The sequence below is a fragment of the Dunckerocampus dactyliophorus genome, chromosome 16, assembly GCF_027744805.1.
Source record: "Dunckerocampus dactyliophorus isolate RoL2022-P2 chromosome 16, RoL_Ddac_1.1, whole genome shotgun sequence".
Taxonomy (NCBI): Eukaryota; Metazoa; Chordata; class Actinopteri; order Syngnathiformes; family Syngnathidae; genus Dunckerocampus; species Dunckerocampus dactyliophorus.
The window spans coordinates 21595770-21616365 of NC_072834.1; the positions used below are offsets into that span (position 1 = coordinate 21595770).

The window sequence follows — 20596 nt, forward strand, 5'->3', positions numbered from 1 at the left end:
TTATCATGTTGCTGTTTTTTTTCTCTTTGACTGCTGTCTGCATTGCCATAGTAACACACACACACACAGACACACACACACACGGACAGAGCGGAGTATGTGGGCGGAGCCTCTATGTTGCTGAGGGAGGAGTCAACAGTTGAGAGAGGAGGACACACACACACACGCACACACAGACACACACACAAGGTGGGAGTTTGTGTGAGCTTGGAGTCACTTGGACATGGACTTGTTAGTTTGTGGAGTGTTCATTGTGTTTGTGCACGTCACCTCTCTGCACTCAGCCTTGATCACTGACAACACAGGTAACACACCGTACTCTTCCCATTACTAGTACAATGACTATTACTATTACATTTACTGTGACTATTACTATTACTATGACTATGTCAGTGCTACTGTTACTGGTCATGTAAATGATTCTTTGTAATTCACTGAACTTGACTGTCTTTGCATGTAATAAAAGTGCTCATTACAAGAAGAATAGTCCTCTTCCATCATGTAGATCATGAGATTTGTGTTGAGATGACAGCAATAATCCAACGTGTTATGGAACAAGTACTTCTGTTGATGACATAGTTGGGCTCCTTGTCGGAGTTCCAACAAGAGACATTTATGTTTCCACCACATCTCTTTCAATGAATTTACATTTATTGTGTCTCTCAGATTCACTCCATCAAGTTTTGTCAGAGTTCAGTGTCATTCGTCCGATCAGAACCAACTCGCTGGGCCATTTCCTGTCAGCATCAGTGTCTGCTCAGTTTGTGCGCCGCAGCAAAAGACAAGCCCACTCATCTTACTCGAGCAGCGACACAAACAAACAGCAGAGTGACGCAGGAAATGCATCATGGATGGACACGCCCCAAACCGGCAACCAGTTCGGAAGCAGCTGGAAGGGGCGGAAGGCGCAGCTTTTCTACAACGTGACGGTATTTGGGCAGGAACTGCACCTGCAACTGCGCCCCAACTGGCGTCTTGTTGCCCCTCATGCCACGATGGAATGGTGGGAGGAGTCAGGACCCAAGCGCTCACAGCCAATAGGTGACACCAGCTGCTTCTACACAGGAGAGGTGTCCAACATGGAGGACACCTCTGTTGCCATTAGCAACTGTGACGGACTGGTGGGTGCTGCCTGTACTACATTTACGCTAGTAACCATGGTAACCATGGTCAGGTTAGTGCTGCCAGTGTGATGATGTTAGCTGCTGGCACGAAGCATGCTAGCGTCAAGGACTACAAGAAAGTAGGCCACAATAGGCTGAATGGAGGCGACTGGATTCTTTTTGTTGGTTTGTTGGTCCAAAAGGATTCTTCAGTTCTTTGGTTCCAGCTACTGCAGACGCCTTTTGGATTACTTTATTACTGGATTATTCTACCAACAAGAAGAGTCCAGTTTCCTCCATTCCTCCATTTGTGGATCACCGTGACCTGGATGACACCAGACAAACAAAATAGCTTTCTATCACTCCTTCTAAATTCAGAGCACCAATCAATCTCCTTCTCTGGTGAGCCTGAAAGAATTGACTATTTACCCAAGATTGATATCAACTGCCAAGTATTGATTGCATCAAAGCCATACGTTTTTATTTTGCCGCTGGTGGCCAAACGTCTCTAAATGTGTAACCATGCAAACGTTATCTTTTTGAAAAGTGACCCAACATCACTTTTGTTCTCATCTGCTAACAAAAACTCAAAAAATTCAAAAGCAATTTAGCAATTGGCTGCTTGCACATGTGACAGTTACACCAATCATCATCCAAGTTTTATCATTAGTTTATTTTAGTGTCTGCCCTGCTTTTTGTTGTCTTTTTTCCCTCCTGGATTTGTCTAAGGATCACATTGAAAGACGTGATGGAAATTTCCACATACTTCCAAGAAGGAAGATGTTGACTGGTGTGCATCATCACCATGGTGACCTGCTCTGTGTTTTTTTACCGTTTTTGGAAAAGTGATTGAGGTTGGACACGCTCGGAGACAAACTGTGTGACACGGAGCTTGCAGTCTTTGATCAATTCCACGACTCAAACAAAAGTCTTGATGTTTGTTAGAAAACGTGTCAGGGAGAAACCAAATGCTGCAAAAAGTGAAGCGCCGCAGCCACGTGCACACTCCCAGTTTGACAATCACTTCTTAGAGCGTGGCAGACGTCTGATGGGATCCAGATGTTGTGGAAAGATGAGACTCGTTGAAAGGAATGGGCTGCGCAAACACAAAGAAACTTAGTGAAACTCAAGCTGCTTGTTTCAACTCCAAAACGTCCTTTGATCGTCTCAAAAACACTGACTTTTATTTTGAAACATGTATTTCATTTGCAGAGTCACAGTAATTTTGCTGCCCTCCATTCTTTGCACAATGGATCCTCATTGGATCTTCAGTAGCTCCTCAGTAGAGCCACACTGGATCAACATTGAATTTTAGTACATCCTCAGTAGATCCCGATTGAATCTTGGTGTATCCTAAATGGATCTTCAGCGGATCCCATCTGTGTCTGCAGGCTGGAATGATCAGGACAGGGAAAGAGGAGTTTTTTATTGAGCCATTGTATCGATGGGGAACTGGAAGTGACGGTAAAGAAGAGGATGAGGAAGGAGGAAGACAACACATCGTTTATCGAACATCAGCCATCATCAACACAAAACAACACAATGTCAATCAAAGTGATGACTTCCTGCCAGGTGAGATGAACCCACACACACTAACACACACACACAGACACACACACACTTTTTTAGCTCACCCCGACCCCTTTCAAAACCTCCGCCCCTCTAGTTGGATTGCCTTGTATTACATGTTTCAAGTGTCCCGCCCCTCTTGTTGGACACCATTGAGTCACAAGTGTGGCCTGCCTGTTACTCTGTCACCTACCTGCTGCGTTCAGCACCTCTCTTAGGTTCTTCAGGTGTGCTGAGGTCCAATTTTGGTTCAGGTCGACAGCGGCGGTACATTGAAGAAGCAGAAATGTTCAACATTGAGGTAAAGGAAGCGTAGTTGTCACGTTCTTCTACAGACAATCACAAAGCATCACTGACTTCCTGTCATCCTCCTGTCTCAGGTCTTGTTAGCCGTGGATTATTCTGTCCTTCTATTTCACGGACAAGAACATGTCCAGAGATATCTTCTCACCCTGATGAACATCGTAAGTGGATCCAGCGACACTTTAAAAGGGGTAGTTGGGATGTTTTGACATGAAGTTGTATGACGTCCCCATCAGCAGTGTAGTGCATCAGCAGCGACTTACCCCCCACTTCGTCCCGTGAGCCGAGTTCTGGTCGGTTTTCGTTGTAGAGGACAGTAGTTCCGGCTAGTTGGGGGTCTCTTCGGATAAGCGTTTTGCTTCTCAAAACAATATGCGTTGAAAAGAGTAATACATTTGCATCACAAAACCGTTGCCCACAAAAAAGTCAGACCTCTAAATTGCTCGGCATTATTTTCTCTCGGTTTGTATCATTGTGCGCTGCCACTTGTCCATTGTTGTGGATGTGTTCCAGTGTTACATGCGCAGATGAAGACCGCTGCAACGCTAACTCTCTCACGTCGCAGCAGTCTTCATCCGCGCATGTCAACACTGGAACACATACAGAACTTAAGAGACACCAGCAATTAGCCGGAACTATTTTCCACCACAACAAAAAACGGCCAGAACTCGGCTCACGCGACAAAAAAAGTCACGTGAGCCGAGAGGGAAAAGGGGGAAAAGTCACCATTGATGCACTACACCGCTGATGGGGATGTCATAGAACTTCATATCAAAAACCCTGACTATCACTTTAACCAGCTCAACTTCCAAAGTCAATTTGGATACTGATCTAAAGTCAGATTCATACATGGACAAGTGGACCTTGCTACGTCCCACGCGTTTAGAATATCAGAGCGGCTTCAGAGTCTGCAGTTGACTTGAAGTACTTTCTTCTTGTAGATGACCCTCACAGTGTGCTTACCAATGTTGCAGGTCAATGAGATCTATCAAGATCATTCTCTGGGTGCCAACATTAATGTCGTTCTGGTGCGAATCATCATGCTGTCGCCATCAAAGGTAGTAGAACCGGATTGCTACTTACACTTAGCCCAGAAAGAAAAACAATCAATAGTTTGAGTTTGTCCATTAGTCCCAGGAGCTCATCTCAGTGGGCAATGCCCAGAAGAGTCTGGAGAATGTCTGTGGCTGGTCCTACCTCCAACAGAGGGACCAGAACCACGACCAGCAGCACGACCACCTCGTCTACCTGAGCAGACGCGAGTTTGGACCCTCTGGCATGCAGGGTACTGCTAACACCAATTTAGCTCTACGGCTAGTACTGATAGTGCCGCTAAGATTCCTAAAAGCTGTCTTTTGACCTTGAACCCTCTTTCCACAGGCTACGCTCCAGTTACGGGAATGTGTCAGTTGCACCAGAGTTGTGTTCTGGTCTTTGAGGACGGTTTCTCATCCGCCTTCGTCGCTGCTCATGAAATTGGCCATGTGTGAGACAAAGTCACACTGATAAAAGCATAAAGCATAAACAAAACATGTGGATGCATATACATACAAATACTTAAATACATCCAGTACACAGACAGAAATAAATACATATACAAATATACATATACTTATAGAACAAAACAGGCACATACATATATGTGTACAAAGAAACAGATGCACAAACAAATATATACAGGTGTTTCACGTAAATGTTTCAGAACACAAAATGCCATTTTTAGATTAAACTTTTTCTTATTAAGGGAGAAAAAAAATCCAAACCTACATGGCCCTGTGTGAAAGAGGGACAAAATGAAGACTTTGGAGTGGCCTAGTCCAAGTCCTGACCTGAATCCTATTGAGATGCTGTGGCATGACCTTAAAAAGGCGCTTCATGCTGGAAAAGCCTCCAATGTGGCTGAATGACAACAATTCTGCAAAGATGAGTGGGCCAAAATTCCTCCACAGCGCTGTAAGAGACTCATTGCAAGTTATCACAAACGCTTGATTGCAGTTGTTGCTGCTAAGGGGGGCCCAACCACTTATTAGGTTTAGGGGGCAATCACTTTTCACACAGGGACACGTAGCTTTGGATTTTTTTCTCCCTTAATAATAAATAGCTTCATTCAAAAACTGCATTTTGTGTTCAGTTGTGTTGTCATTGACTAATATTTAAATTTGTTTGATGATATGAAACATTTAAGTGTGACAAACATGCAAAGAAATAAGAAATCAGGAAGGGGGCAAACACTTTTTCACACCACTGTATCGTGTACATATACAAGGAAAAATGCATATGTGCATGGCTCAGATCAAGGGTACCCAAGTGTTACATTTAAAATTTTAAACTCGTGGATAGACCTCGGTAATGTTATCAACACAAAACTTCAAACATTGCAAAACACACACCCAACATACCAGAGCTCGAGACATCTTCCATTTCCCATAGCAACCCTCCGAAGTTCACTCTTTCTTAAATGTAAGGTACATAACTCGGTGTCCACTCGGTGTTAGACTTTTGTTTAAATAATCTTATTTTACTCTTTTATACCCCAAAAAAATCCCTTTATTTGCAGAGTTGAGTAATTATTCCATGAATATATACCACCGTAATCATCATGGGGTTTGTTTTTCAATGGAATTATGTTCTTCAAAATTTTCATCGGCAGGCGGACACGAAGGTTATGTACGTTTCACTAATGATTACACAACAGTTATTTTAATTACACTGAGAATATTTGAATAAAACACATTAGAAACCAATTTCAGACATCATTCTTTAATTCTAAGTAGAAGTCATGACAAAATGATCAGAGAAAATATTGTTCATTTCACAACAAAAGTAGACATGCTTTACATGTAACATTTCAATGTCCAAATATAGACACTTTTTTACAACATAGCCGTGCTAGCGCAAAATCAAAACATGAACAGGCTTAATTTATGGTTTGGTAAGCTTCCTCACTCTATAAACGTCAGAGTGATAGGGATAGTACACATTGTTAGAACAACAATTTCAAATACTACTCAAGTGAAGTTGAAGACAGCAAAGGGTACCCTTGATCTGAGCCATGCACATATGTAGTACAGTAGGTGATGATGGTATATGGCATATCATAATCCTGTCATTGCACCCAGGCTGGGGATGGAACATGACGGCGAGGCCAACGAGTGCGATGACGACGTGTTGTTGGGCAGCATCATGTCTCCACGAGTTCAGGCCACCTTCTACCGCTACCACTGGTCCAGGTGCAGCTGGAGTGAGCTCCACAAGTACCTCCAGTGAGTTCACTCACCACTTCCTGTCCCCCATCAGGCATCCCTTGTGTCACATGGGTTTGTGTCGCCCTCCTTAGCACATACGACTGTCTCCGTGATGACCCATTCAGCCCTGACTGGCCGACTGCGCCCCTTTTGCCTGGGTTTCAGTATTCCATGGAGCAGCAATGTGGCTTCGACTTTGGCCCGGGATACGGTACCTGTAGCGCTGTACGTCTGATCCTTCACGTCAATGACACAATGAGGCGCACCTGAGTAGGAGCACCTTGATCCATACTTGTCTCTTTGATGTTCTTGTCAGTATCCCAACTTGGAGCCGTGCAAGCAGCTGTGGTGCAGTGACTACAACAATCCTTTTTTCTGCAAATCCAAAAAGGGTCCACCTCTGGATGGGACACCATGTGGACAAGGGAAGGTGAGGTGACGTCGTCGTGTGTTTGTAAATGCTCAGAATAAAGTAACTTGCCGCCATATCCAAGGTAACAAGATCTTTTTCAGCACTGCTTCAAAGGCTTCTGCATCAAGTTGACCCCTGACCTCCTGAGACAGGATGGTGGCTGGGGACAGTGGAGCTCTTATGGCAGCTGCTCCAGAACCTGCGGGGGCGGGGTCCGAATTCGGACAAGGAACTGTGACAGCCCGCCGTGAGTGACTGGCATGGATGTCATAGATCACATGCACGCACACACACATGCACACACACACACACAAACTGTCGCTTTTCTTAGTCCAGCCAACGGGGGGCACACCTGCTTTGGAAACAGTTATGAGTTCCTGCTGTGCAACCGAGACGAGCAGTGTCCACCTCTGGCTGACTTCAGGTCAGTGAGTACGCCCACACTCAGGTAGACATGATGACTCGGTGACTTGACTGGTGCATGGTGTCTTTCAGGGGCGAGCAGTGTCAAGTCTGGGATGAATTTTTGGAACACGAAGGAAGAAAACATCACTGGCTGCCCATCGAACACGCCGACCGTAACTACACACACAAACACAATGCAGTGTGTGTGCGTGTGCATGTGTGTGTGCGTGACACATGCTAAACTCATCAGTCAGGAATTTGGGAATCTGCTTTTGGAGTTTTCGGCGTTCCAACCCTTTGAAGCAATAAAAGATGTGGAACATTCTAGAATGCTTTGTCTCACGCAAACGTCTTTTGCAGCTGACGAACGGTGTCGTCTCTTCTGTCAGTCCAATGAGACGGGGGCGGTTGTTTCCATGAAGAGAACGGTGCATGATGGGACGCAGTGCTCGTACAACGATGCCTACAGCGTGTGTGTGCGAGGAGAGTGTGAGGTCTTTATCTTTCTGTACTATTTACAGTATCTTTGTATTGGGGCTGTCAAAAATAGCACATTAACGGCGGTAACTAATTTATTTCATGAGTTAGGTTAAAATTGTTTGCGTAATTAACGCATGCGCATCATGTCAAGCCACGTCTCTCTGTTATGATGGCAGATGGAAGCATGGTGTAGCGTCCCCACACCGTCTTTTCTAACTTTAGTCTGACATGAACCCATCAACAGCAGTGCAATTCCAACACCATATGTGTATATGTATCTCCAACTCACAAACACATCTGTAGTCCTCCTCGGAGCCACACTTCTTCATTGTCACTACCACAAGATGCACTCAAGGGCACTCTGAAAATCACAATAATGTATTTATTATGCGTGCCTGTGTGGTCTAAATAAACAGAAAAATAATAAGTGGCTATTCTCGTCACTCACTAACGTAACTCTTACTGCGGAAGCACAATTTGCTGCATTTAAGTTTGCTCGGGAATCCCAGAAAATACATTGACACCCAAAACTTGTGAATTCAACGTAAATCACTTGGTGTCTTTGAATGCAACTCTTCATGGCTCGCAATAACAGGGTTAAAGTGTGTATCTAATGTTGTGTTAGGTAAATAGATTCAGGCATCTTTTCGCTTGATTTACATTTTCAGTTCATTTGGGGCTGTTAATCCATACAAATATATATAATCCTGCCCTGTGTTTTTTCATCTTTTTGTTCATAATATACAGTAAAAATGGGCATATTTCACACATAGTTGCAAATTGTGATTAATCGTGATTAATTTATTTGAAAACTATGATTAATTTGATTAAAATTTGGAATCATTTGACAGCCCTACTTTTGATAAGGATCAGGTCATATTCATGAACTGTTTTTAGTGAGCACCAGTAGTAAGCAGTAAGTCTGTCTCTCCTTGTCTCCTGCCACCTTCTCTGTGTCTCCTTGCCTCACCCTCACAGCATGTGGGATGTGATGGTCTGATCGCATCCGATCAGCAGGAGGATCGATGTGGAGTTTGCGGAGGAGACAATTCTAGCTGTCGCCTCATTAAAGGCAATTTCACTCGCAGTGCAAACAAAACAGGTGAGCGCATGAAGGTGAAGTTCACCCCAGCACCGGTGAATCGGCATAATTGGCTTTCATCACCTAGGATACCTGAAGATCCTGGAGATTCCGCGGGGGGCGCGACACCTCCTCGTTCAGGAGTTCCGGAGGACTCCCCACGTCCTCGGTAGAGGGCACAATTTCCTGGACACACATCTGTAGCCTGCCAATCACAAGTGTTCCCTGTCTAGCGCTGAAGAACCAGGAGACGGGTCACCTGTTCCTGAATGACGAAGATGCCGTCCCGGTATCTCGAGTGCTGGTAGAGAAAGCCGTGGCTTGGGAGTACACCCACAGTGAGGAGCAGGAAGTGGTCCAGACCACGGGACCTTTAAAATATGCGGTGGTACTCATGGTCAGTCACCAAGCTCACTTCCTGTCCTGTTAAGGCCCTTTTTTTTAAAAGGGCATCAAACTTTTTTAATGTTTGTGTCAGATACACCACGAGTGATTTTGTGACTAAAACCCTAAACTTTTACACCAGAAATGTCAGAGGTTTGTTGTTTTTGTGTGCTGCTCTACAAGAAGCACATTTGGAGGCACATTACTGCCAGAACTCAAATATATTAAAAATACGCTCGGGACAAATAGTAGGGACCGAAATCTCTTTGTGGTAAACGATTGCATGCGCATCTAGATTCAAAAACCATATATTTTAAAAACCGAATGATTCGATACATTTCGTACAGTGTCCAACGATACGATTCGGAACAAATCATTTCTGTGTGGAGTTTGCATGTTCTCCCCGTGCGTGCGTGGGTTTTCTCCAGGTACTCCGGTTTCCTCCCACATTCCAAAAACATGCAGGTGAGGTTAATTGGTGACTCTAAATTGCCCATAGGTATGAATGTGAGTGTGAATGGTTGTTTGTCTTTGATGCCCTGTGCCCTGTGATTGGCTGGCAACCAGTCCAGGGTGTACCCCGCCTCTCGCCCGAAATCAGCTGGGATAGGCTCCAGCATACCCGCGACCCTAATGAGGATAAGCGGCATAGAAGATGGATGGATGGGTGTTTGTGTCCCACTTTGTTGGCCGGTCCTTGAACGCACCGTCTAACTTCCTCCCCCACTGCACAGATAGACTACTATACTGTGTTTTTATCCTTTGTATTTCACCTCATATTTTCTCCCAAATACTACAGTATGTGGGAATGCGTAAAGGTAAAATTTGATTGTGCTATTGAGTGCTAATGTGTTTATTTGTTCGGTGCACAACCTCTCTGAAAAAAAAAGTCTTTCATTCATTTAGTGCTTTTAATGTGATGTTGTTCCCCTCATAGTGTTAAACAATACATCATAAATAAGATCAATTAGATGGCTATAATGTGCGTATGTTTTGCTGATGTGTTGAAAATCTTTCCTGGAGACTAAGCGCGCTGCTAATGCTATTTACATCCACTATGGTCTTCAGTCATGCTAAGCTATGGAGCATGCGTGACAATCCTTTTGCCAGCAGCCCAGGCTGTCGCGCTGTTTAAGAGACGGACTGTCAAGCGGTTGCTCATCTTGCGATACCCGGTGCCTGTCTCGACAATCAGTTCATCTAAGGATTTATTCTTATCCATCCAGGAGGCTGATAGCCATGCAACCATATCTCTCGCTTGTCAAACCAGGTTTATCCTTCACAACCCTGAAAAAAAAAAAATGTGTGATGTAGACATGGTATGCAAATGAACGTGTCCGCAAACGTTGATGTACCCCTGCATGAATGTGGATAGTTTTAAAGATGCTGAATTTTCAAAATTCCACAAAGAAAATCTGCTGTTCTAATGTAAACAGGTACGTTCCCATGGCGATGCCAAGGTAACGGTGTCCTACAAGTACATCATCCAGGATCACCTGCGGTCTTCACTGGAGTCCAACCTGGTGCAGGAGGACACCATCTTCTACGAGTGGGCGCTCAAGAAGTGGTCTCAGTGCTCCAAAACCTGCGGAGGAGGTACGGCGTTAGCTGGTTGCGATGGAAACAGAACACATTTAACAGCCTCCTCTGATTGCCAGGGAAGCAGTACACAAGGTTTGGCTGCAGGCGGAAGGCGGACGGGAAGATGGTTCAGAGAACTTTCTGCTCCAACATCAACAAACCCAGAGCCATCAGCCGCAAGTGTAACGCCGTCGCCTGCAGCTTGCCACGGTAACACTAGCAAAGCAAAATATAGCATTTTTATTCTAATCAGGGCCCGTTGGCCACACGTTGGCATGTTGGCCACACACTCACAGTCTGGAGATCGGGAAGACCTGGGTTCGATCCTCTCTTGTGGAGTTTGGATGTTCTCCCGTGGGTTTCCTCCCACATTCCAAAAACATGCATGTTAGGTTAATTGGAGACTCTAAATTGTCCATAGGTATGAATGTGATCGTGAATGGTTGTTTGTTTACATGTGCCTGTTGCCCAAAGTCAGCTGAGATAGGCTCCAGCATGCCCCTGCGAACATAATGAGGATAGAAAATGGATGGATGGATGGATGGTTCTAATCATAAATGAAGGAGTGTGTGGCCTTTGTCTCTAACACTCAACTGCCCACCAATGGCAAGCACTGACAAGTGTTACAAGGTCTCATGGTTACAAGTGCAAAATAGATGATTCAAGTTTTTTATGCTCTTTGTACCAGTATGAGGCCTAGGATCTTGCATTCTGATATGATTTATGCTTATGAAAGACACACCCACTCCACCAGACAGAAAACCAATGGTTACATAATTGTTCTACACAGAAGACAGTGTTGCATAGGCCCGCTGCTCAGAATCAAACAATACAAATGCTTTCAGAGTAACTACAGGAAGATACTACTACTAGTCCGGTTCTTTTTTCTTGATATGAGCTGTAGTTATGTTATGTACGATGTCACTATATTATGTTTTATACTGTAGGTATTGTTGTTTTTCATTTGTAATGTTTTTGTTTTGGACGTCTTTTGTATGGGGCCGCACGGTGGCCGAGTGGTTAGTATGTTGGCCACACAGTCAGGAGGTGTGGAAGATCTAGGTTAGAATCTCCATTGGGCATCTTTGTGTGGAGTTTGCATGTTCTCCTAGTGCGTGTGTGGGTTTTCTCCGGGTACTCCAGCTTCTTCCCACATTCCAAAAACATGCAGGTTAGGTTAATTGGAGACTCTAAATTGTCCATTAGTGTGAATGTGAACGATTGTTTGACTATATGTGCCCTGCCATTGGCTGGCGACCAGTCCAGGATGGACACCGCCTCTCACCCAAAGTCAGCTGTGATAGGCTCCAGCATACCCTTGTGACCCAAATGAGGATTAAGTGGCATAGAAACGTCTTCTGTATGCGGTGCTTTGTGTGATGGACCCCGTGGTTTTACCCATTTTAAACAAATGAAAACACACACCATTGGTAACACTCTACGGTGCCAAATACACTGTGTGCGCAATTATTAGGCAATTTGCATTATTGATTATTAGTAGGGATGTCCCGATCCACATTTTTTGGCTTCCAATCCGATCCGATTTTTTTTTATAGTCTTGCCGATCTGATCCCGATCCATTTCTTTTTTCTAATAAGCTTTTCTTACAAACATGAATTTGTGGAATTGGATATGGTTATAAAAATAGCTCTTCAAAGCATTAAAAATAATGCAAACCCAGTATTGCTGAATGTACTTTTTTTTGTTACACAGCATGACCAACGATGTTGTTCGGCTTTTGGACCAATCATCTGATATGGTTATAGATCAATTTGTGCTTTGATTTACAATATCTGACTTTTTTTTAACAAACTCTCTTTAGCGCAATAGTAATTTGTTGACAGTCCCTAGTGTAAACCAGCAGCGGTTAGAGCAGCACTTCCTGTGCGAGCAGTGGCAGAGCCGGAAATTTTTCATTTGTGTGGCCAAGGTGAGACCGTTACTCACATAATAAGTTGATGCCTGAAATGTCTAGATGGCCAGTGGGGTGGCTGGAGAGTGACCAAGGGTGGCCACGGCCACCACGTAGCTCCGCCACTGTCTGAGCTCCCCCCACAATGGCACAGTGAGGGGGAACTACCGCTGTAGCAACGGAGCCGAATATCCGACATCGAACGGCAAACTAACTTCACCACGGTACACCGCGGACATGTCTGCATGGTGATGTTGCGTTTTCTTCTTCTTGCGGGTGACGGGAGTTGAGTGGCAACCAGCTTTGAGGCGCATTACCGCATCTAGCATACGGCAACCGGATCGGCCCGATCTCGTGGCGGAAGCCGATATTATCCGATCTTCAAAATACAAAGGATCAGCAGCCGATCTCCATCCTGAAGATTGGATCGGGACATCCCTAATTATAACTTTTATTTGTTGAGGATATCTCTGGGTGCGTCATTATTAGGCAACTCAAAGAAAAACAAAAACATTCCCATCTCACTACTTTATTTTCATTTGTTTTAAGTCAGAATGACAAACAAACAACACAGACTTTACAAATAAATATTTCTGACATTTCCAAAAATAAATCAGTGACCAATATGGCCACCCTTCTTTTCAATAACACAGAAAAGCCTTCCATCCATGGAGTCTGTCAGTTTCTTGATCATTTGACCATCATCTTTTTGTGCAGCAGCAACCAAAGCCTCCCGACACTGTTCAAAGAGGTGCACCTTTTTTCTTCACTGTAAATCTTACGTTTAAAGGCCCACAAGTACTCAGTAGGGTTTAGGTCAGGTGAGCAAGGAGGTCATGCCATTATTTTTTAAGACCTTTTAAAGACCTTGACTAGCTAGTGGAGTACTTGGGTGCATGAGATGGAGCATTGTCCTGCATAAAAATCATGGTCTTCTTGAAAGATGCACACCTTCTCCTGTACCGCTGTGTGAAAAAAGTGGCAGTGGATTTGGGAGTTGAGTTTGAGTCCATCTTCAACCTGAAAAGGCCCAATGAGCTCATCTTTTAATAATTCCAGCCCTTACCAGTACCCCACCTGCACCTTGCTGGCGTCCGAGTTGGAGTGGAGCTCTCTCCATCCCTCTCGTCCATCAAGAGTCGCTATCATCTCATCAGTCCATAAAACCTTTGAAAAATCTGTCTTCAGATATTTCTTGGCCAAGTCACAGCCTTTCAGCCTGTTCCGTGGTGGTCGGGTTTCAGCCTTTCTTACCTTGGCCATGTCTCGGAGCACTGAAGACCACGTAACGTACTTCTGCACCCCTATGAAAGATGTTTTACAGTTCTTGACTTTTCAGAGTCTATTAAATCTCTTTTCTGGCCCATTTTGCCAGAGGAAAAGAAGCTGCCTAATAATTGTGTACACCTAATAAAGGGTGTTGATCTCCTAAAGCCACACCCTCTCTCGGTACACACATGCACATCATCTGGTATGCTTACCCCCAATAGGCATTCAAGTTTATTCAGCTTGGGGTTGGAAAATATGCATAAGAATGACAATATGGTCAAAATACTGACTTGCCTAATAATTGTGCACACAGTGTAGATAGGCCTGTCAAATATAGTAAGTACGTTAAGTATGTGACTGACTTCCTGCTCTTGAACAGCTGGGTGAGTGGAGGCTGGGAGGCCTGCAGCGCCTCTTGCGGACAGAGCGGGTGGCAGCGTCGCTGGGTGGGCTGCCAGCAGGAGTCGGATGAGGACAGGTGGCGTTCTGTCAACAGCGAGCTCTGCGGGGACCGTCGGCCGGACTCCAAGCGACCGTGCAACCGCTTTGCGTGTCCTGCAGCGTGGCGGGCAGGACCGTGGACACCGGTACGAGGAGGGATGCGGTAAAAAGGTTGCACGAATGTTGCACAGCGGTGATGCCGCGTCTGTGTTGCAGTGTTCCGTCACATGTGGCAACGGCACACAGGAGCGTCAGGTCGCCTGCGTTAAGCCAGAAGGTTCTTCTGACACCTGCAGCATGGTTCCACCAATCACCAACCGCACCTGCAGAGCGCCGCCTTGCGGCTGTAAGTGCACATCGCACTCGATGGACATTCGATTTGGAGGGATGAACAAGCGACTATTTATGTTTGTCTCCTGCAGCTGACCAGAAGAACTTCATTGTCAAGTGGCTGTCCAGGTCCAGTGCAGACATCCCACCCATGAAGACCACCTCCGGTGACACAGACTCCTCTTTCTGCACCTGTTTTACCGTGCTGTCACCTTGCTCATCACAGCTGACGTGGTTCTTTCTCCAGGTCTGCGTTGTCGTGGCGACCGCTCGGTGTTTTGTCGAATGGAGTCACTGAGTCGCTACTGTTCCAACTCTGCCTACAGACAAATGTGCTGCAAGTCGTGCAGCAACTTCAGTGGCAGCGGCAACGTCAGGTGACCATTTCCTTCATACGTGCGCACGTGGGTGTACTCTGACACAGCTGCGCACAGTGACTCCACCTTTATTTTCTCCATCTTTTCTTGACTTTCAGCATGTCCACCACCGTGGCGTCACGGTCAAGCCCCTCCCCCACCAGTGGCACTACACCCGCCACTTTGACCCAAACTGCGCTCCCCAAAAGCACCGACTTTGTTTACGTCGATTACGGTGATTACGATGAATATTTTTCCTACGAGGATGCTGCTCTTGTCACTTCAACTCCTCCTGACAGGAAAACTGCACCGCCATACTTCCTAGTGGAGACCACGCCCACAGTTGCTATGGTAACCATTGATGCGCAAACATCACTAACACCACTCATGGAGACGTCTGTTGCACCACACAGTGAGACCACCCAATGGGCAACGTCAGCAGACATAACTGTGAGAGGGAGGAGCCTCAAACCTAATGGGACCGGCGTTGAACATCAAACTTCTGCATTTTTGCCCAAGTCTCCAAAGAAGGAGAACAACTCTATGAGTGAGGTTTCTTACGGCATTGTGGGATTGGACAGCGACACCACGAGGGGCCAGCAGAGCTACTTTGTGCCCCGTAAGCCCCCTTTTCGGGAGCGGACGCAAAACAAACGCATCCAAGAGCTTCTGAATGAGAAGCTGAAGCGGCCTGGCCGCCGCAGTGGGACAGAGCATAAACACAGTGGTTTATAGATCACACTCTAACAGCCGGACACTGAGGGATCCTGAAGAGGAAAAGGGTCCTGGTCCACATTCATGGAGGTTGTCTCTATGAGTCTAATAAAGCCAAGTCTCAACTCAATTACTCTATGAAGATAAATATCATCACTGTGAAATAATATTTGGAAAGTCATATTATAGTAAGTCGATGACAATTTTCTTGAAAGATAATGTGGATATTTGCTGCCTATTAAAAGTGTGGTCATTGCTTCTCTATTTGTTGACTACATCTGTTTCATGACACAACACGATGACAAATAAAAATAGAAAATAAAGGGTTATAAACATTACTTTTTTCAGGCGTAAGATGAAACTTTAAGTTGCCCGGCAGGAGAAAATCTTGGCTAAATTGCGACGAAGACTGTCGCCTGCCAGTACACACTCCGGGACAAATTCACCCAATGCAAATTAGCCAAAATGGCGGCTGCTATAGTGCGAAGTGTCGGCTCCTCTTTAGGTAAAAACCTCCGAGAAATTCGAATCCATCTCTGCCAGACGTCTGCATCTAGCAAGGGGACTAGGTTGGTTCTGAACTGCAACACAGATGTTGCGTATAGTTATTATGATATCGTTGTGAAACGAGGTAGCTTCTGTTGTCGGTCATGCTAACAACTAGCTACAGCTAACATCCATTCGGCACGTCAATAGCTAGCTACATGCTAGCTACTTGCCCTGCTAACAGTTAGCTCCTGGCCAGGACCTAAAGACTTGATCATGATTCATTGCGGGTGGTTGTACTGTGTTGACGTCTGATCAAGGTCAGTGACATCTAAGATTTCCAACTCCATGAAAAATAAATAAGGGACATTTTGTTGGCGGGGCTGGTCAAGCCCTTGTTTTGCCTTTTTAAATTTGTGTGAGTTTTACATCCGCAAAGGCTGAATTGAAACAAATGGACGCTTCACATGTTCACCTTGATTCAACCTTTGCGCATTACAAAGACCTGGATGACTGACGATCTACACGGACACATTTTTAGACTAATTGCCTCAGACCTGAATTGGATTAGATGCGTCTTTGGAGTTATACACGGGAAAGTAATTGTTCAATAATGTATTTTTGTTGCAAAATAACATTAACAAAAAAAATTAGGGACACTCCGATCAGGGTTTTATGCTGCCGATACCGATCATCCATCACTGAAATCGACCGATACGGATGGATAAATTTTCCAATTGATTTATGATGAGTTCTAGTGGCATTAATAAAAAATACGCAGTATTCGTGGTTGCACCCCTGTGATTGGCTAAAAAAAAACCCATTAATATCACCTTAACTTTGACAATTTGATTTATTTAGATAAAACAGATTTGACGTGCTTTTTCAAGAGAACATATACTGTATCACTGGTGAAACTTCCAGAGGATGAGATGCATTCTTTATTTTATTTTTTTTCTGCCTTCTTTAAGGAGACTTTGGGTGTGAGAGTACATTGGTGGAGCTCTAGCAGGACTTCCAGGTAGCACGTAGGTGGGCTCCAAGTGAGAGAGCAGTCGGTGACAAAGGCTGGTCATCTCGCCTAATACAAAATAAATTAATAGTGCAAAGTAGGTATGTAAATGTCTTTTGTGACAGACGATTCGATTCAAATCTAGATACACAGGTTACGATACGATTAAAAAACGATACATGTTAAAAACAGAACGATTCGATTTGATTCGATTGTACCGTTTATGTTTGTTGATGTAGACATTCATCCTACATTGTAAAATAAGGATGCCAATGATTTGAAAGTGTCATCCTTACAGTATATCGTAAAAGAGCACGTCATATCCCCAATCATGCTGTAAGGCACTGGCAACAATAAAGTCAACAGAATAAAATGTCAAATGTATATATTGCTTAGACACAGGCCAAACAAGGATCAATATTTTACATTGCATATCTGATATGCATATTTTTTATACCTGTTACATTTGGAACATTAAAGTTTTAACATGTCTTAAATGGAAGTGGAGCCACCAAACTAAGTTTGCTTGTATACTGTGTGCCATGACAATAAACAATCTATCTATATAAAATATAACAATGAATAAACACAAGTCTTAACCTTCAGTGCAAATAATAATACAAAATAATTGAATAGTGCAAAGCCCCTTAAATAATGAGTCATCTTTTCCCAGCGCAGATACAGCAAGTAAATAGAAGTATTTGTCACATGTAGTAATATATATACCTAATCAGAGAAAATAAGACATATTAGACAAAATAACATACCAGACTCACATGTTGTTGTTGTTTTCTGGACAGCGTACTTCCTGCAGTGGCTGTTGTCTCATCAATGTATTGCACCAGCGGCCTTAAATGGCTTTATTAACAAATAAAGTAGACATAATAAGAGTAAATAAGCCATATAAGACAAAGATAACTCCTGCTCGTGTGTGTCACCGTAAATGTGTTCCCTCGCGGACCTTAGTGGCAGGTGGACAGATGTGTAGAGGACAGGAAGTGACATCAGAGGTTCAGAGTTGAGTTTTAGCTTGTGGTTGGTTATGGGCCCCAACAGTAGCCCCTGTTATGTTGTTATTGGGCCGGTTGTGAGATTTTCTGGCTATCACGTCTGGTCGTTGTCTCCCCAAACACCGTCACCTAGTGGCCAATGTAGAATACTACATCCACAATTAGAAATGCTTCTTCTGCCTTGTTTTATTTGTATTTTATTTCATGCCATTTTTATGCTTAAAAAGTCTTCATTTAGGCTAAGAGTAAGTACAATTTGCTTACATATGCATGTTTTTTGCTAATTGGCCGTATTCAACCATGAAACTGTAATTATTTATTAATGAATTACTTTGTGAAAAAGCACGAAAGAGTGAGGGCACGATATTGGAACCGCAATGTAGCGAGGGACAACTGTATATTTCATTCTTACGGTAATAAAAAATACGGGATATAGTGCATCCCTTGTCAATTGAATACAGGAAGCATACCTTTTGTTTTTAAAACACAGGATGATTGTGTTTTCGGGGGACGGTTGGCAACCCTACGGGTCAGGTGTAATGTTGCAGAGTCTCACACAAGTGTGTGTGTTTTGTCAGAGACTTTGTGGGGCAGCATTATGTGGACCTGAAGCGAGCCAACCCGGATTTCCCCATCCTGGTCCGAGAATGCTCTGGTGTGGAGGCCCGTCTGTGGGCCCGCTACGGTGAGTGACAGCAAGGCATCGTTGGAGCGGATGTGACTTTGTTGTAGTTGTGACCATTCTGGTGAAGGTGTGTTTACTTGCAGATTTTGGGAAGGAGCGCAGTGTCTCGCTCGACAACATGTCTGCTGATCAGGTGGCCAAAAGTCTGCAGGCGCTGCTTCACTGAATAAGTAAATAAATAAATTGGGCAATTCTGCGAGGCCCCAAATTGTCTCCACTGGAGTTCTCCTGCATTGTTCTTGTAAATGTCATGTGAATAAACACAATGCATGCTGAAGGCACTCTTTGCTGCGTTTTCTTTCATTCACATGGGCTAGATTTGATTAATAGCACCAGCTGCTCCTGGAGAACCTTCAGCAGTAACTATAGTGTCCTGAGGAGGGCAGCAGAGTACAGCTAACTATTGACCTTAAAGGGAAAGTCCACTTTTTTTTGTTGAATTTTTCACATCATCCAGAATCCTTGAGACATGAAGGTAAAAAAAGGCAGGTAAATAAATGCGCTTATGGGATGGCCCCATTCTACCTACAAAGACCGCTATTGAAACACCCCCAAAACCACCAACAAGGTGTTATGGTTTTATATCCATGCTGTGAGCATGTATTAACAGATGCGTTCATGATAACATGTAATACAGTATTTTCCTCATTGTAAGCATTAGTGGAACTTCCTTCCTGGGTGCATTGATTTCACACAGCAACATAGAAACCTAGCGTTAACTTATCCAAACTCATCAACAAAAACACCAGCAGGAGCGGCAGCTCCAACGTGTAGCATTGCCTTTCGCTACTGGCCTGAGGTGAGTGTGTGGTGAAGCTAGTTGCTAGCTGGCTAGTAACTAGCCGGTGTGGCGTGGCAAGGTGTCACGATGCCCGTAGTGTAGTTCTTAGCCGTAGCAATGTTAATAACAATCATAACAATGCCGCAGTAGCTTGGTTAATATGCAGGTCACATTATGTAAATGGAGCATTGTTGGCGCTTTTTGGAGTTTTTTTCAGAAGGCTTTATTGGCGGAAAAGGTGTGTCCCATTACGTGCATTCCTATCTGCCTCTTTATCTGTTTGTATATCTTTAGAACGCACAGAAACGAGAAAGGCGTGTGTTCATGTCTCACAAATATTGTGGATGATGGGCACAATTCCAAAAAGTGCACTTTTCCTTAAGATTAGGTGAATATTAGGCAACGATTAGAGGTTGGTAGGGTTAATGGTGTTACAGTTAGGGGGTAACTTAAAGGTCTAGGGCAGGGGTCACCTGTAACATTTGGAAAAACAGCAAAAATTGTCAAAATTGAGCAAAAGCCACAATGCGAAAAAAATGAAATGTTGACACCAGCAACCAAAAATAACACAAAGCTTTGTAGGGGCGGCATGGCTCAGGTGGTAGAGTGGTCGGGTTTGATTCTCTGTCCTCCTGTGAGGGTGTCGAAGTGTCCTTGGGCAAGATACTGAACCCTCAGTTGCTCCTGATGCTGTGTCATCAGTAGGTAAATGTGCTAGCAGTGTCAAAGTGCAAGTGTCAAAGCTACATGGAGTGATTGTCCCCTAAACCTAATAACTGGCTGGGCCCCCCCCAGCAACAACTGCAATCAAGCGTTTGTGATAACTTGCAATGAGTCTCTTACAGCGCTGGGGAGGAATTTTGGCCCACTCATCTTTGCAGAATTGTTGTCATTCAGGCACATTGGAGGCTTTTCCAGCATGAAACGCCTTTTTAAGGTCATGCCACAGCATCTCAATAGGATTTGTCTCGTCAGACCTCAGAGTATTTTCCCAAAGATCTTTGGGATCATCAAGATTTTTTCTGGCAAAATTGAGA

At 44.3% G+C, this 20596-nt stretch overlaps 2 protein-coding genes across 2 annotated transcripts; both read left to right on the forward strand.

The window, feature by feature from the left end:
• Nucleotides 1–174: 174 nt before the first annotated feature.
• On the forward strand, nt 175–15828 carry LOC129168832 (A disintegrin and metalloproteinase with thrombospondin motifs 2-like). Its single transcript, XM_054754535.1, has 25 exons — nt 175–305; nt 667–1121; nt 2495–2675; nt 2879–2973; nt 3053–3136; nt 3950–4033; nt 4107–4260; nt 4356–4461; nt 6095–6238; nt 6313–6445; nt 6537–6650; nt 6734–6879; nt 6964–7056; nt 7128–7210; nt 7398–7531; nt 8496–8619; nt 8687–8767; nt 8832–8995; nt 10419–10578; nt 10641–10773; nt 14124–14331; nt 14402–14531; nt 14608–14682; nt 14763–14892; nt 14991–15828. Exons 1-25 carry the CDS (start codon nt 224–226, stop codon nt 15604–15606), a joined length of 3909 nt encoding a protein of 1302 aa, XP_054610510.1. The 5' UTR covers nt 175–223; the 3' UTR covers nt 15607–15828.
• A 198-nt stretch (nt 15829–16026) lies between these two features.
• Nucleotides 16027–19055, forward strand: ndufa2 (NADH:ubiquinone oxidoreductase subunit A2). Its single transcript, XM_054754551.1, has 3 exons — nt 16027–16154; nt 18672–18778; nt 18862–19055. The coding sequence occupies exons 1-3, from the start codon at nt 16051–16053 to the stop codon at nt 18942–18944; spliced, it is 294 nt and encodes a 97-aa protein (XP_054610526.1). The 5' UTR covers nt 16027–16050; the 3' UTR covers nt 18945–19055.
• The last annotated feature ends 1541 nt before the right edge of the window (nt 19056–20596 follow it).

Excerpts from the sequence above, each read along its gene's own strand:
- LOC129168832 (XM_054754535.1), top strand. The coding sequence starts at position 224 with ATGGACTTGTTAGTTTGTGGAGTGTTCATTGTGTTTGTGCACGTCACC. Across the intron at positions 3,137-3,949 it reads TTCTCACCCTGATGAACATC|GTCAATGAGATCTATCAAGA; the intron begins GTAAGTGGATCC and ends CCAATGTTGCAG. Across the intron at positions 4,034-4,106 it reads TCATGCTGTCGCCATCAAAG|TCCCAGGAGCTCATCTCAGT; the intron begins GTAGTAGAACCG and ends TTTGTCCATTAG.
- ndufa2 (XM_054754551.1), top strand. The coding sequence starts at position 16,051 with ATGGCGGCTGCTATAGTGCGAAGTGTCGGCTCCTCTTTAGGTAAAAAC. Across the intron at positions 16,155-18,671 it reads GCATCTAGCAAGGGGACTAG|AGACTTTGTGGGGCAGCATT; the intron begins GTTGGTTCTGAA and ends GTGTTTTGTCAG. Across the intron at positions 18,779-18,861 it reads CCGTCTGTGGGCCCGCTACG|ATTTTGGGAAGGAGCGCAGT; the intron begins GTGAGTGACAGC and ends GTTTACTTGCAG.